Source organism: Amblyomma americanum, chromosome 1 (genome assembly GCF_052857255.1).
Source record: "Amblyomma americanum isolate KBUSLIRL-KWMA chromosome 1, ASM5285725v1, whole genome shotgun sequence".
NCBI lineage: Eukaryota > Metazoa > Arthropoda > Arachnida > Ixodida > Ixodidae > Amblyomma > Amblyomma americanum.
Genome location: NC_135497.1, coordinates 431655316 through 431670434, shown reverse-complemented (window position 1 = coordinate 431670434; position 15119 = coordinate 431655316). Strand labels below are relative to the sequence as shown.

Sequence of the window (15119 nt, the reverse complement as noted above, 5' to 3'; positions counted from 1 at the left end):
GTTACACAGTGTGCGAGCACTACACAAGACACACTACAGAAGACAAGGCAAACTACAGAGGTCAAGGCAGGCTACATAAGTCAAGACAGACTACAAAAGAGAGGACGAACTACAGAAAACAGACTATAAAAGACAAGACAGACTACTGAAGACAGGACACACTACAAAAGACAAGACAGACTACACAAGACAAGACAGACTACACAAGACATTCCCAAAATACGACAAGACTACAGACTACAGAAATTTTTTTAGAATCCTGCAGTGCGTTTTGACTGGGTTTACTGAATTCCAAACATGAAATACTCCACAATATTGAAATTAAGTTGTTCACACTGGAACTATTTCTTGACCTACGTAAAGCTTTTGATACCATTGGTCAATTATTATTGACCAATATTTGTAATTATGACATACGTGGTAGTGCATTAGACTTGATGCAGAATTATCTAATAGGTACCAGTATGTAAAATTCAAAAATGGTGTATCGCCCAATCTAAAAGTAATCAGTGGTGTCCAGCCAGGGTCTATAGTAGGTCCAATTTTATTTATTCCTAATATAAATGGCTTGTCCGATATACCTGATTCTCCTCATCTGATTATGTACGCAGATGACGCTAATGTATTATTTTGAGTCTACTTCTCTTCCAAATCTAGAATGTACTGCTATGAATATTTGAATAAACTTTCAACATGGTTGCGTAGGAATAGGCTACAATTAAATATGAATAAAACCATATATAAACTTTTTGCTCCAGTTAACTTGTTGAAACAGTCACTACCCAGTCAAAATGCACTACAGGATTCTAAGACAGAAAATTTCTGTAGTCTGTAGTCTTGTCGTATTTTGGGCATGTCTTGTGTAGTCTGTCTTGTCTTCTGTAGTCTGTTTTGTCTTTTGTAGTCCTGTCTTGTGTAGTCTGTCTTGTCTTCCGTAGTCTGTCTTGTCTTTTGTAGTCCTGTCTTCTGTAGTCTGTCTTGTCTTTTATAGTCTGTCTTCTGTAGTTTGTCCTCTCTTTTGTAGTCTGTCTTGACTTCTGTAGTCTGTCTTGTCTTCTGTAGTTTGCCTTGTCTTCTGTAGTGTGTCTTGTGTAGTGCTCGTACACTGTGTAACAGTCATTATTGTGTCACCTGTCAATTAACACAGGATTTGTGTTCTGGAGTAGGCAATGCACAAAAATGCACAGCTTGTTAATGGTCGCCTGTCAATTAACACAAGCTTTGTGCATTCCAGAGTAATTCGTGCAAAAAACCATTAGAATTGAAATGAAAATGACCAATATTTATTTACTGTTTCGTGCTTTTTTTTGAGCTTGCTGATGCATGCTGTCCAGCGTTGTCCTGGCTGCAGGTTCCTAGATACATCGCCCATGAGCCAAGAAAAATGGTTTTTGTCTTGGCTGAAAAAAAGAAAAAAATAGAGATCACCGCTGCTACCTGCGCAAAAAAAATGTGAAAGCGTTGACGCCTCCTCGACACTGGTCGCCTTTCAAATTTGGCGACATGGTTGTTTTCTCGTTGACTTAATTGGTTATCAATTAACTCTTTACCCTCATTTCATCCCAGCAACGATATCGAGTTTTCAAATTTACCTCCATGGATCGTTCCTGCCCAATCACTGAATACCCGCCAAGTCTAATCACCCGTTCATTGCCTTTCGCTTCTCAATAATTACCCAATTGCCTCTAATTTATCATTCTTTTTCCTATCTCCTGTTTAAGTATAGGACACTTATCACTGGTCACATGATTGCTCATTTCGAGTTTTCAAACTTGGCGCCAAGCTTTGGATTTGTCCATACTTCCAGTTTTTCAAACTTGGCACTATGCTGTAGCTCCACCTACTCTCAGCGTTTTCAAATTTCGCGGCACTTTTTCACTGGCCCAGCCATTTTTTGGACATTTTTGGCTGCAAATAATTATCCGATTATGAAATTTTGTTTTCGAGCAGCATCCTCACATCATCCTCTGCCAATTACACAACCAATCGTATGACGCTATCTCTTCTGAGTTGCCCACAACTGCTGCGGACATGATCCCCGGCAACATAGCCTAGTAAACTTCTCACTTTATTCAAAATGTTGTAATACTGAACAAGGCTTATGACTGGCCGAGTTGGTACTGACTCAACTTAAAACCAGCCAGAACACACAAGAAATGAGCTCAAGAGGCGGGACTAACAAATTTAATTGAAGATTTTGATTATTTGATTTCTGAGGGTTTAACGTTCCAAAGCAACTTAGGCTATGAGGGACGCCGTAGTGGAGGGCTCCAGAAATTTCGACCACCTGGGGTTCTTTAGCGTGCACTGACAACGCACAGTACACGGGCCTCTAAAATTTCGCCTCCATTGAAATTTGACTGGCGCGGCCAGGATCGAACCTGCGTCATTTTGGACAGCAGCCGAGCGCCATAACCACTGAGCCACCGCGGCGGCATCATTGAAGGAAAGCCGCAAAAGAAGACCCGCGAAGAGATACAAGCGCACAATAACCCAAAGCAGTGAAAGGGCGAAGTGCAATCAAAGGTCACTGGCATACTAATGAATCATCTAAAAAAGCAAATTCCTTACGGTGAAGGTTTACCGATGGCATAGCCACACGTGTCCTTAGCCTTACCGATGTAGTAAGCCTTAACTATCTACTGACATATTTATCCCTTCCATAAACCACTGATGTGTTGTGGAAATTAGGCGTGCAAAGAGACAGGTCATCCTCAGATTTGCATTAACAAGTTTGAGCATGCAGTGCAAGATTAGAATTTGCCTTCCCCCTATAGAGTGAAAGTGCTCAGTCGTCCAAATTCAGATATCTGCCTGTCTGCCCATATTAGTTGCAGCCATAAGGCAGTGGAACGCAATAAACTCCATTACTTTTAAGTGGTGAACCTTTTTTTGTCACACTGTCCATTGTGGACAAGTACCCAGTTTTATCAAGCCTTTTTAATGGCGGCGCAAAGGCCTCCTGTCTTGCACTTCGCTGTTAAGACAACAGCAGCATTATGCTTTCCCGCGACTTTCTTGAGACTGAAATACTGTGGAGGTAAGGTGTATCAGCATCAGCGGAGTATGTGCTCCTTACCCTCGAGCAAGTGAAAACATACTATGACAGGTTGTTGAGATGGGCAAGTGGGAACCCAGCTGCTTGGAAACCTGCTACAGGAATGCGTCCTCAGCAGTGATGGCATGACTTATGTAAAGCTGATGTCATGCACACGATTGCACACCCATCAAGTGTTTCCATCTTTACTGACCTTAACCAGCGACAAATACACCTCTTCACCATCCTTCCCCAGCAACGAGTGGTCCGACTCGTAGCTAAAAAGAGCCTTCCCCGATCTTTAGCTGTAGCCCCGACAAACATATTCGTCCACAAACGCAGGTCTGCATCAAGAAACTGCTAACGGTTCTGCTTAGACAATTCTGATGTAAAAGACAGGCCTTGACCGCATGCCTTAAAGACTCCTAAAACATCTTGTGCCAACTTATCTGAGCCTTCTATGTCCAGAAAAATTAGATAGTCATGAACATAACAAAATGCTAATATGCCAAGGTCTTCCAAACAGGGCTCTAATGCCTTATCGACTATAGACAAAAAAATGTTGCTGAGCAAAGGTACGACCTGCATGTAAATACCGCCCTGCCAACTGACAAATGCGGATTTGCAGTAGGACAACAGCCCCATGAAGCCAGCAACCGAAATCACGCACTCATCTGTAAAAGCATGTTCATTGTTCACCCTGATGCAATTTGCACATGTGACAATGAATAGTGCAGGCCCTCCATGTCGATGCTCACTGCAGAGCACCTGCCCAGGTTGCTGTCCACAAGAAACTAGAACTCCACAGAACTCCACTTTTGTGAATTGGCAAGGCGGTATTTACATCAGAAATCAGGCATATGCAGAGGGTCCCAGGTTGCACTGTTCCTCTGCGACATTCTTCTGTCCAGAGTCGATACCGCATCAAAGCCCTGTTTGGAAGACCTCGGCATAGTAGCATTTCGTTATGTTGATAGCTACCTAATTTTTTTGCACAAGGAGGGCTCAGATAAGTTGGCACAAGACGTTTTAGAAATCTTTAGGCATGTGGTCAAAGCCTATCTTTTATGTCTGAATTTCACTAAGCATAACCGTTTGTAGCTTCTTGACTTAGACCTGCGCTTTGCGGACGACCACATATGTTGGCGCCACAGCCCAAGATCAGGAAGCCTCTTAGCTATGAGTTGAACCACTAGAGGCTGGTGAAGGACAGGTTGGCAATCGCATGCATCACGACCGCTTTATAGAAGTCATGCCATTACAGTGTTTAGAATGCATTCCCGGAGCAGGTTTCCAAGCCAATGGCACCTGGGTTCCCACTTGCCCATCTCGCGCACCTGTCAGAGTGTGTTTTTACTCTCTCGAGGAAACGGGACACCATTCACATGATGCTGACGTAGTTGAGCAGCACAAAAAGACGGGCTCTATACCCCTTACCTCCATGCCATTTCGCACCGTCCCAAGAAAGTTGCACCAAAGTATGATGTTGCTGTTGTCTTGACCGCTAAAAGTAAGGTAGGAGCCCTTTGCTTCTTCGTTCAAACTAGGCTTGATACAACTACGGGTAATCGTCCGCTATGCACAGTGGCAGATAAAAAATGTTCACCACTTGCAAAAGTAAACGGGCTTTTTGCATTCCACTGCCTCGTAGCTGAAACTGCTACGGGCAGACAAGCAGATATCTGAATGTGCGCCTGGCTGAGAGCACTTTCACTGTATAGAGAGGAAGGCGAATTTTCACCTTACACTGCACGTTCAATCTCGTGAATGCAATCGAAGGACGACCTTTCTCTTTGCACGCCTGATTTCTGCGGCACATCAGTGGTTTAAGGAAGTGATAAATCTGTCCTGATATAGTTGAGGCTTACTACATCAGTAAGGCTAAAAACAAGTGCCTGGCTAAACCGTCGGTGAACCTTCACTGTAAGGAATTAGTTTTTTAGATGGTTTACTAGTATGTCAGTGCCTTTCGATTGTTTTTTGCCCTCTCACTGCTTTGGGGTTTTACGTGCTTGAATCTCTTTGCAGGTCTTCTTTTGCCACTTTCTTTCAATAAAATTTCAGTTAGACCAGCCTCATCTTGTGCTCATCTCTTCTGTTTAGTGTCTTCTGGCTGGTTTTAAGATGAAATACGAAATGCCGGAAGACTGTCATTTTAGAGTCAAGTGCACTTATAATGGCCACAGCTATAATGAATGTTCATTTATTGCAAAAAATAGTGCTTACTTCATTAATTTATGCCTGAAGTATATGACACTGCATCAAAATAAAAAAAGGACTAAGCCTCTAACCCTCATGGCCAAACTGCAGTTACAGCAAACAAAAGGACACCATAAACCTGCCCCACATACACAAGCTTGCACTTCAGGACAATGCAGAAATAAGATCAGATTAATTCCCAAACTGCATGACACTGCCACGCAAAGTAAAGATTGTGACAGGCAATAAAGGAGCAACAAAAAAGCGAACTGTAGGTAGTAGCCAATCTCATGCAGACAAGCTACAAGGTCAGGCCAACATAGATGAGGAAGAAATTTGAAAAAAATCAAAACAAGCACATAATAATTTCTAAGGTTTTCACTGCTCTTTAAATGGCAAATACTTTCCTGAAAAAACATAACAGAAGCGGCAATTTTTTTTCGGCAATCAATTTTTTTCATGTACTTCATTATCCTTGAAGCATGGGCTGGCATAGAGTAGTCAGATTAGTGCATGCGTTCCTAAGCAATGCAATGCCAAAAACTGTACTTACAGAAAAAGCTTGCCTTACTGAGTGAATACCACTGGCCATCCACTAATTTCCCAGCATGCTCCAGGTCACTGGCAAAAATCACACGCAACTTGGTGGCTTGCGCAACTTCCATGCAACTCTTGGTCTTTAGCTGGAAAAAATTGAGGGATCAGTGAGATATCAAATTTTACATGCATTGCTTTGTTTCAATGACCGACTAAGAAAAAAACAGCGGTTTCTGTGAGCGCAACTATTTTTTCACACTAGCTTTCTACAGTAAACCACGTTTATCGCGACCTAATTCCCACTGACTTGCTGCATGGCCCCAGCACTACTGTGTATAGCACTATGGTTTCAAATGCTTGTTAGCTCTGAGCCCTTGGGCTTGCACTCGTTAATGCAGAAAACCTCGGAAAGGGCAACCAGAGCTTCGAGCTTTAAGCCATAGGTATTCAGAAGCTCAGTGGTCTGTGGGAGAACTTTTGGCTGGGTGACACAGTAGCAAATGCTGCTCCAGCTACTTTCACTCTATTGCAAAAAACTCTCTCAGCAGAGACCTGTCCTCCATTTTGCATTGCAGAAACAATCACTGAAATTCAAAGCACGCATACTAAATGCACACCTACCTTCCAACACAGCTTCATAATAATGGGTATAATTATTGGAATGAAATACCAGTTAGTACATGTAGTTTTCAGTTTATTCAAATATTATAATCAACCGACAAACAATAAACATTAAAAGGGAAATAAAATAGCCAGAATTGTTTAAAAAATCTGTCACAAGAATTATGTGACATCCACTGCACTCCAGCAGTTCTTGGCCTTTGTGCACCTTCAAACCACACTTTCTTACAGGCACATTTGCACAGAAATTGCGTTGAAACTGATCTTTAAGAATCTTTATTGGTGCAACAGTAGGGGAAACCAGGTTTTACTCAAAAACGAAGGGCCCTACACATTGCATCACAAGCCCAGATGGTGCACTTGAGTCGCCTCTTATGCTTATGCAAGAAACAGGAACAGAGATATCTTGACTAAATCAAAAAAGAGGAAGTGCAATGCATGTGTAATGCAGAGAAGATATAAGCAATACCACACTAAACCACTGGGAGGATTCCAAGAGTAGGTGAATGCATGAATGGGTGGCAATCAGATGGCTAAATGAGATTAGGAAATTTGAGGAAAAAGGGTGGTAGCATGTGGCACAGGACACAGTTACCTAAAATGAACTAGAGAACCATTGTTCTGCACTAATTTTAACAGCACATTCACACGACAGACAAAATCACTAACTCCAGGAACAGACTGCGCATCATGCAACTCAATGTCAATCACCATTGCAAATGACACCAGCACCGCAGACTGCACATGAGGAAAAGTAGACATATTTTTGCTCTCAACTTTGAGCAGCAGTCAGCTGCGCTTTTAAGAGCAAAGCTCTAAAGTACGGCAACATTGGCACTTTGTTTTACTGACATGAGGGTGCTTGTGAGCATGCAAGTCCCATGTTTGTTTTGTGCCAATTGTGTTAATTGTGAGGTATGTTTATCTAAAGAGGGGCATCTAACATGGGCATCAGCTCTTCATTACTTCCCTCCTATATCCCTCCCTTATATCACGGTTCAAGTGTCCACCAAAATGTGAGACAGTTACTGTAACATTTCCTTGAATTTTCTTTCAACTAATTTTATTTTTTTCAAGTATACAGGTTTAAGAAGGTAGAGGTACAAACTGTGCAGTATAACCATATGCTAAGGCAATCAACCAGCAATAAATCTGTGCTGACAGCAGCTTGTCCAGTGCATTGCAAGGATGCTATGCCATACAAGGATTGGTGTCATCGTGCAATGTTACATTACTGACTGACAATTTGGTCTCCGTATCAGAAATACTGGTAAACCATCATTGTAGAGCACAATGTTTTTAAAGGGATAAATGAACATATAGGTCCTTTTCAAGGACACATATGCATACCAGGCAAAAGGTGTGCAATGCCAAAGCACGTTTATGTTCACTGCAGCTGCGTCAAGAGCTACATCAGTGACTATATTTTGTACAAGTCTACAGTTCCGGTAATTATAAGCTGAGGTACTGCTGTGAAGTGCATGTAGAGTTTCATGCATTTCTAAACCTAGCTGCAAGCCTATATTGAAAATATTTTTCTAAATAGGCAGCTAAGATAAGCATCACTTAAAAAGAATAACTACCATGAATGGATCAGGAGGGATGACACAGCCAAAGGCAGGAAGCACGCATGACCAAATAGATGCTGGCCGCTGGCAACTGCAAATAAATACATCCAGAGCAACAGCTGTCAGTGGCTACAGCCATGTCATGAATGACAAGAGAGGAAATCGTCTACTGCTTTAAAAACTTAACTTAGACGTAATATAAGTAAATAAAAACCAATGAGCTAGCCCATGGCAATACAAATGAACAGATTTTATGTAATGCACCCATATAAATTCTTTGAGAAGAGTCACAGTGACTGTTATAACCACACTGAAAGATGAGCTGGCTGAAATACTGCACACCAATTTGAATATAGGATGTGCAGGTTTTCATTAATTCCTATCATTGTGCCTTGCACCAATGTCTAGGTATTAAATTGAAAGTTGCAACCAGTCTGCCTTGGTTAAATGAGAGAATGGAAAAAAGCACGCCTTCACTAGCAAGAAGCTTGATATCTCACAGCACAGCTTAGCATCATAGAAAAATTGCTAGCGCATTTAACAAATCTGCATACAATTAAAAGCTGCACAAATTTGTCGACTGGCAATGCAAGTAAGGGCAAGAGAAACAAAAAAATACCAAAGAACACTCGTGAGTGCGGCGAAGGGAGGTCTGTGGGTAGGATCCCGTGCCTGGGAAGAGTTCCGAGCTCGGAGAATTGCCGGCACCACAGCTAATGGCACGCAACCAAGAATAAATAACAAAGCGAAAATAAGTAACAAAAAACCATCGACAATGGCGAACGACTTGAATGCGGGCCGCAAAAGCGAGGGATATAGCAAAAAGGTAGAAATCCTAAATAATTGTGCAGTTGCATCTCCGAACGCTCGCAGTGCTCAAGAGAGGAAGCATCAACGTTTACCGCTCAGGAGACGCAAGACTGATCTAACTTCGACATAACTGCCTCAAATCCTGTTCCACTGGGGAAGCACAGACAAGTTTACAAATGACAAGGCGATGAATATGAACTAGCCTTTCGCATGCGATCACTGTCTCAGAATTTAGTATGACGCATATTAAGGCACAAGCACTAATGCGGTGAGTACCAACCCTGAGCAAAATAGTGCGGTGTCTGATCGCAGCTGGCCTAGCGCGAGAGCTCCGCCGCGCGGCACTTCTCGCTCATCGTCTTCTACGCAGTGCAAATCCATGCTTTTGCACCGAGTTTCGAAGCGCTAGCAAGCGAAAGCGTAACTCTGTTGTGGTATCTGGTGCCATTTTTATTTACCACGGCACGCGAGTACTAAATGCACATAAAGACAATGAGAACAACACTTGTCATGCAGGATATAGGCCCTGCTTTTTTGGCGCCGCATTATAGCTGCGGCAACCGCAGGCGGACTGCCTCCACTCACATCGCTATATAGCCGCATACAAATAGCGCGTGTGAATACAGATCATTAACAAAGAAACGCAGAGCGGGACTCACCGGCCATGCGATTCATCCAGGCTTAGAAAACGGCGCAGGAGTCTTCGTTCCCTTTACAGTTGACAAGAGTGTTTTTCTTCATGGCTTACCCGTTGAAACTCGCCAATGTTTACAGGCCGAAATCCTGGTCGTTGGCTTCCAAAACACACTCCTGCTCCCCTTCCTATTGAATGAGTTCTTCACACGTGTCCGCCGTACAAGCACTCAAGCAATGCCTCAAAGAGGCAAATAATACAAAACACGACGCGTCGGTTGCGCTGCAATGGCGCCGACGGCTGCGCTTTCGTCACTGTACTTTCGTGTCGGTGAAAAATTGGAACCGACAAAAAAATTTGTTTTTTAAACCATGAATATTTATATTATCTTCACAACAAAGACACTGCATTTATTTTAAATTATTTTTAGAATATTTAGGAATACTAAAGCGCTTTCAGTTACTTTTTCTGGCATGTCGTTTGTAGAAGCTGCGATCCTGTGATCCCCTGAAGTGACCCGGATGCGCTAGCAGACGACGGAGCAGACGACGGTGTTGACAGAATGCAATTTCGTTTGATGCCAGATAAAATCACTAAGCCGTGACAAAAACAGTGAAGAAAAGCGCCGTATCTCAAGCTGGCGAATATCGTGGATAAGTTGAACGCAATTGGCACGATGGAGAGTAGCTGCGATGTATTAATTTGCGCTACACTGGCACGCTCACCGGAGGTCATGAAACTTAACAGCTTAATCGGTGACCAGTACAAGCGGATTGCTTTAATATCAACTGCGTTACGAAACTACCTCGATACTTGCGTCTCACTTTAGCTAATATGCAACAGCGGCTAGCACTCGCCGCATCCTGATCGCGTGTAGTTTAAAAGCAAGAGCCCACTAGCGCATCGAAGTAGCCGTGTTTTCGAGTTCGTATCGTTACGATAAATACGACTGTTTCGGCACGTACTGGAATTGAAGTTCTCAGCCTGTGCGTCACGGACGGTGACGATGGCGTCGCGGACGATCTTAAATAAGACTCGCCCCAACGCAGCCGATAACCCAAGCATATGAGCGTTAAATGTTGTTCACCAGTACTGCAAACGTGGGCACAAAGTATCGCTCAGTCGCAGCGCCAGTCGCTCGCTTCTCGATTTTCCAGCCTTCCGAGTGAAGGTCGCAAGCTGTTGAGCCAATCAGTGAGCCGGCCGGAGTGAGCGAGGCGAGCTTTCGGGAACGACGCCGCCCGCGGGCGCGCCGGGCAATAAACTACGCGCTACCCCCTGGCTGCCCTAGTCGTCGCTAAGCCTAGCCGGTTTCACATCGATGCAGCAGCTGAGTGCACTTCGAAACTGGCTAGCGCTGAGGTGCTGCTCTCGTCATCGTTTTACTGTGAACCTCGTCTCATAGTAAAGCAAAGATATGCTCGGTTTCCGCGACACCTTCAGGAGCGGAGCCAGCTGAGGCCAGGAGAGCCGCGATTGAGCAGCAGCAATTAAAGGCGCCGTGGGGAGACATTTGTTTGTATTCCTGTTATCGCTTCTACCAACGACTCGATATTGGCTAACGATACTCCATCCGACGGCTTAGTATGGACTTGAACAAACATTACTGTCGCATTTTTCTGACGCTGGCGGCCGGTATTCGGGCTGGCATGCCGCGCCCGTACGTTATCATGTCGCTCAACTGTATGGCCGTGGTGCACATCAAAACCACTAGACATCCTCCTTTTCGCTCAGATTGTCATAGCACACAGTCACACTGGGACCAGAGTAGTTTAGAGGACCGAGCGCGGGTGCACAGGAGCTAGACTGTGTCAAAGCAGGCGAAACTCTTTAAAGCGCGCGGTTGACGTCAGTCCCAAGACTTTATTCTCATTTCGACCGAGAATCAAATCGGTTCAAACTCGCCGGCCGACGCATTTCACCTTGCCTGCATACGCTGCTGTCTATATTTAGCGACATTTTCGTGTCACCGTCATGAAATTTTCAGTGAAGGCAATGAATGACGTCGTAAAGTATATTTTTTTGCTATTTTATGATAAGCACCACGTCACTGCCGCTAAAAAAAATTCTACGCCAACACTGCATCAGCGTTTGACTTAAGAGCGTTAGCTACGAGAGCTTCAAGTGTTTAGATCGGGGTGCTAGATCGGGGTGCTGAGCAAACGTGGAGAAGACAAAATTACAAACATCTGAGAGCGTTTCGTTAAGGAAACATTCGTTCTAAGATACAAGCAGCGTCATCTACTTCAAAGATTTTGCACTACTATTGCGATTTACAGCCACCTTCGCTATATCCGGTATGTTTCCTCCTTATATATCAGTTAACGAATTTTATAAACTTGTGCATTACAACAAGACGAATTGTTTGACCGCATCCGGAACCCTCTGCGACAAACGATTAGGCCTTGTGGCTGTCTGGAAGTCCCCAGAATGCACGGTGTGGGGGCGAAAAGGTCGTCGGTGCGAATCCCACACATATTTTGGGCTTCATCTAAATATTTATTTTATCCTCAGGAACATGATAACTCAAATGACACCCCTTCGATCGTTATGCGTCAAACGGGCGGCCCCCAAATTTGATGCAAATGGGGTTCCCCGGGGTTCCACTTCGATAGCCGCTATACTGGCATATGTAAAACGGATCGAAGGTATCTGTGACAACTGAGGCTCTACGCGCCCGCTGTTGCTATGTGATATAGTGTGTAACAGTCTTGGCCAATTTGACCTTCCCTGCAGACAGACGTGTCCTTGACAAACGTAAGTAGTAAGAGCTGACGCTCTTAAAACTGAAACGCGGAAAAATAATATCGAGGTTGCTTTGAACATTTATACTGAGAACTGCGTGCATGTACACACATGCTGCCTTTGTGTAGCCGGATGGTTATGGCGAGTAATTTTCCCTGATTGACGATAACGACATTCTTTTCCGCGACGCATAGAAGTGTCCTTGGCCTTTTCTGCGCATGTAGTAGTAGCGGTAAATTATGTTACATGGCTTGAACATGTCACAGAAGCCAAGAGGACACTGACTTTCAGTAGCGCCATTCGACTTGCGCACACCGGTTGGTGTGCAGGCGCTCTCGTGGCTGCAGCTACATGCCGCCACCACAAGCGCGTGCGGATACGCAGGCACCGCTGGCTTCGTCGCTTGTGCATTACAGCTTTTTGGGCTTTCAAAGCCGCATTATACTCTTGAGCATGCACTACTTTCGTCACATTGTCATGTGGGAACAAAAGGGAATTAGGTGAGTGCTCGAGCAGTGCCTCTCCTCTAATCCAATTCTCGTTCGGTGAGAGAGCCAAGTCGCGGGAAGCGAGTTGAAAACTCGATTCGCCAATGTGAATGAGCACTTCATTTAGCTCGGTGCCCGTCACCAACAGACCAGAGCACCTCGCATCCTCTTCGCGACTCGCCACAGTAAACGCGTTTTGAAGCATCTTTTGTCAATTTGATCCTATCGCTGTCACACGACAGCACGACAGTATTTCTAGAGTTCTGCAGTAAAACAATTACCCTCACCAGGAATATGTCGTATGACACATCCCACGATAGGTATCTATCGCGCGGCACAATCCACGACAGGTATCTGTCGCGCGACTCATCCCACGACAGGTATCTGTCGCGCGGCATATCCCACGACAAGCTGTTGTGTCGCGCGACAGGCCGCACGACAGGTACTTTTGTCGCGTGAAAAGAGGCGCGATAGATGTCTGTCGCGCGACTGAACCTACGACAGGCAACTTTGCTGAGGCACGCAATCTCTGTCGCGCGGCACGCCTCCCTCTGTCGCGCGACAGTACCTACGACAGAAACCTGTCGCGCGACAAATGCTGCGACAAGGACCTTCTTCGCACGACAAAATGCAGGAAAGATGTCTGTCGTGCGGCAGAACCTACTACAAACAAATTTGTCGCGCGAAAGAACCCACGACACGAAGCTTGTCGCACGACACAAGGCACGACAAGACAGCTTGTCTTGCGACACAAAATTGGGTCGCGCGACAGATGCGCGACAAAAAATTCTGTCGTGCGTTTTGATCGGGTACTATATTGTAACGTGCCACTGTGGAAGAAGAAAAAGCGCCTGCATCCGTGGAGAAAGTAGATGTTGCTCTCCCGTAAATCGGATGCAGCGTATCGAGTACTGTCGCTGCCTCTCTCTGTCCAGGTATCGTCGGCTTGAAACATATCGACGTCAGCGGCCTTGCCTGCAGAGGTCGCTGGTGTTAGTTTTCCCGACGAGGAGTGGGCGAGCGACGGCCAGCGGAACTACTCTGGCGGCCGGGGCTCGACGCACGATAGCGGAGAGGCGAAGGCGAACGGGACTCGCACCTTCCAGAGTAAACACGGTTCTGGCGCGACCAGAGATGCTCCGCAATCTCAGGTGGACGTTCACCGTTTTGAGGACAAGGTGCGTCAGGACGGAAACCGCGAAGACCCACTTGGCGGTACGGAAAGGCTCGATAGAGATGACCGGGCTCCCCACAGTGGTAGCACAGAGGCCTACGGTCCGGTGTACGCCACAAATCTGAGTGCCGAAGACGTGGCTGAGCTGTAGCATGGGCAGTTGCATAATATGGGGTGCTGCTACTGACAGCAGACGTCGAGGGAACAGCGGAGACAGGTGCGGTTGCGTGACATATGCCAATGCTGCTCATGGCAGGTGTCGGAGTAGCGGGACCGTAGCCAGCCGAGCGACGTACAACGGATGTATATGTGAGTCGGGCATCGAACTGGGGCGGCGCTTCGGGAACAGGAGGCGCCTGCGCCACCTGTCGCACTTCGTCCCTGACGACTTCTGTCAGCGCTGCCAGGGGCCTCTGTCAGCGCTGCCAGGGGCCCAGGCGCAACCTGGGGCAGACGGAACCGTTGGAGTTGCTCCAAGACAACTGACCGAATCAGTTCGCGCAATGTGTCTGTACTGCCGCCTAGGTACGACGAAAAGGTTTCGGGCACAATGCTGTTATGTCCCGATTATACTGGCGGGCCCGTTTTTGGAGCGTCGTTTCCATGGTGGTCGCCTCGGTGAGAAATTCCGCTACAGTGCGGGGTGGGCTGCGTACGAGGCCTGCGAAGAGCTCCTCCTTAACCCCCCGCATCAGATGGCGAAGCCCTCAGTCATGTTGGGATCGGCACGCTTGAATAGACGGGCCATGTGTTCGATGTACATGCGCACACTTTCATTCGTGCGCTGGTTTCGGGAGTGCAGGGCAGCTTCAGCCTTCTCCCGGCGATCGGCGTTGGGGAATGTAGCAAGGAGATTCTGGCAATACGTCTCCCAGGTGGGAAGGGTAGTCTCGTGCTTTCCAAACCACGTCCGGGCAGATTCTTCCAGAGCAAAATATACGTTGTGGAGCTTTCGCTCGTCGCTCCAGGCGGTTGTAGCGGGCGACCCGCTCGAAGGTCTCCAGCCAATCCTAAGCGCCTTCGAAAACGTCACCGTGAAAAGATGGCGGTGTTCGCGGTGGGTGGCAAAGGATCGGCGTCAGGAGCCGGGGGTCAGTGGCCATGGCAGTTGGCCTCACCGGGCTAGGCTGGGTCGGTGCTGGGCACCCGGTGTTAGTGGCCATGTCAGTTAGACTCGGTGGCCGAGGCTGCGTCGTTCTTTTAGGCGGGGGAAGGGGCCCAAATTCAGGCGACTCTCCGCGGATACGGCGGCTGGGTCGCTGGTGGACAGGTGTGAGGTCCGTTGTGATGCTGTGCAGAGTGCGGT

General features: G+C 46.2%; 1 protein-coding gene across 1 annotated transcript; it reads right to left on the bottom strand.

Moving 5' to 3' along the window:
• Positions 1 to 1261: 1261 nt before the first annotated feature.
• Positions 1262 to 13435, bottom strand: LOC144115882 (uncharacterized). Its single transcript, XM_077650493.1, has 5 exons — positions 9432 to 13435; positions 8582 to 8675; positions 7978 to 8053; positions 5790 to 5919; positions 1262 to 1400 (listed from the first exon to the last, which is right to left on the bottom strand). The coding sequence occupies exons 1-5, from the start codon at positions 9445 to 9447 to the stop codon at positions 1288 to 1290; spliced, it is 429 nt and encodes a 142-aa protein (XP_077506619.1). The 5' UTR covers positions 9448 to 13435; the 3' UTR covers positions 1262 to 1287.
• Positions 13436 to 15119: the final 1684 nt, after the last annotated feature.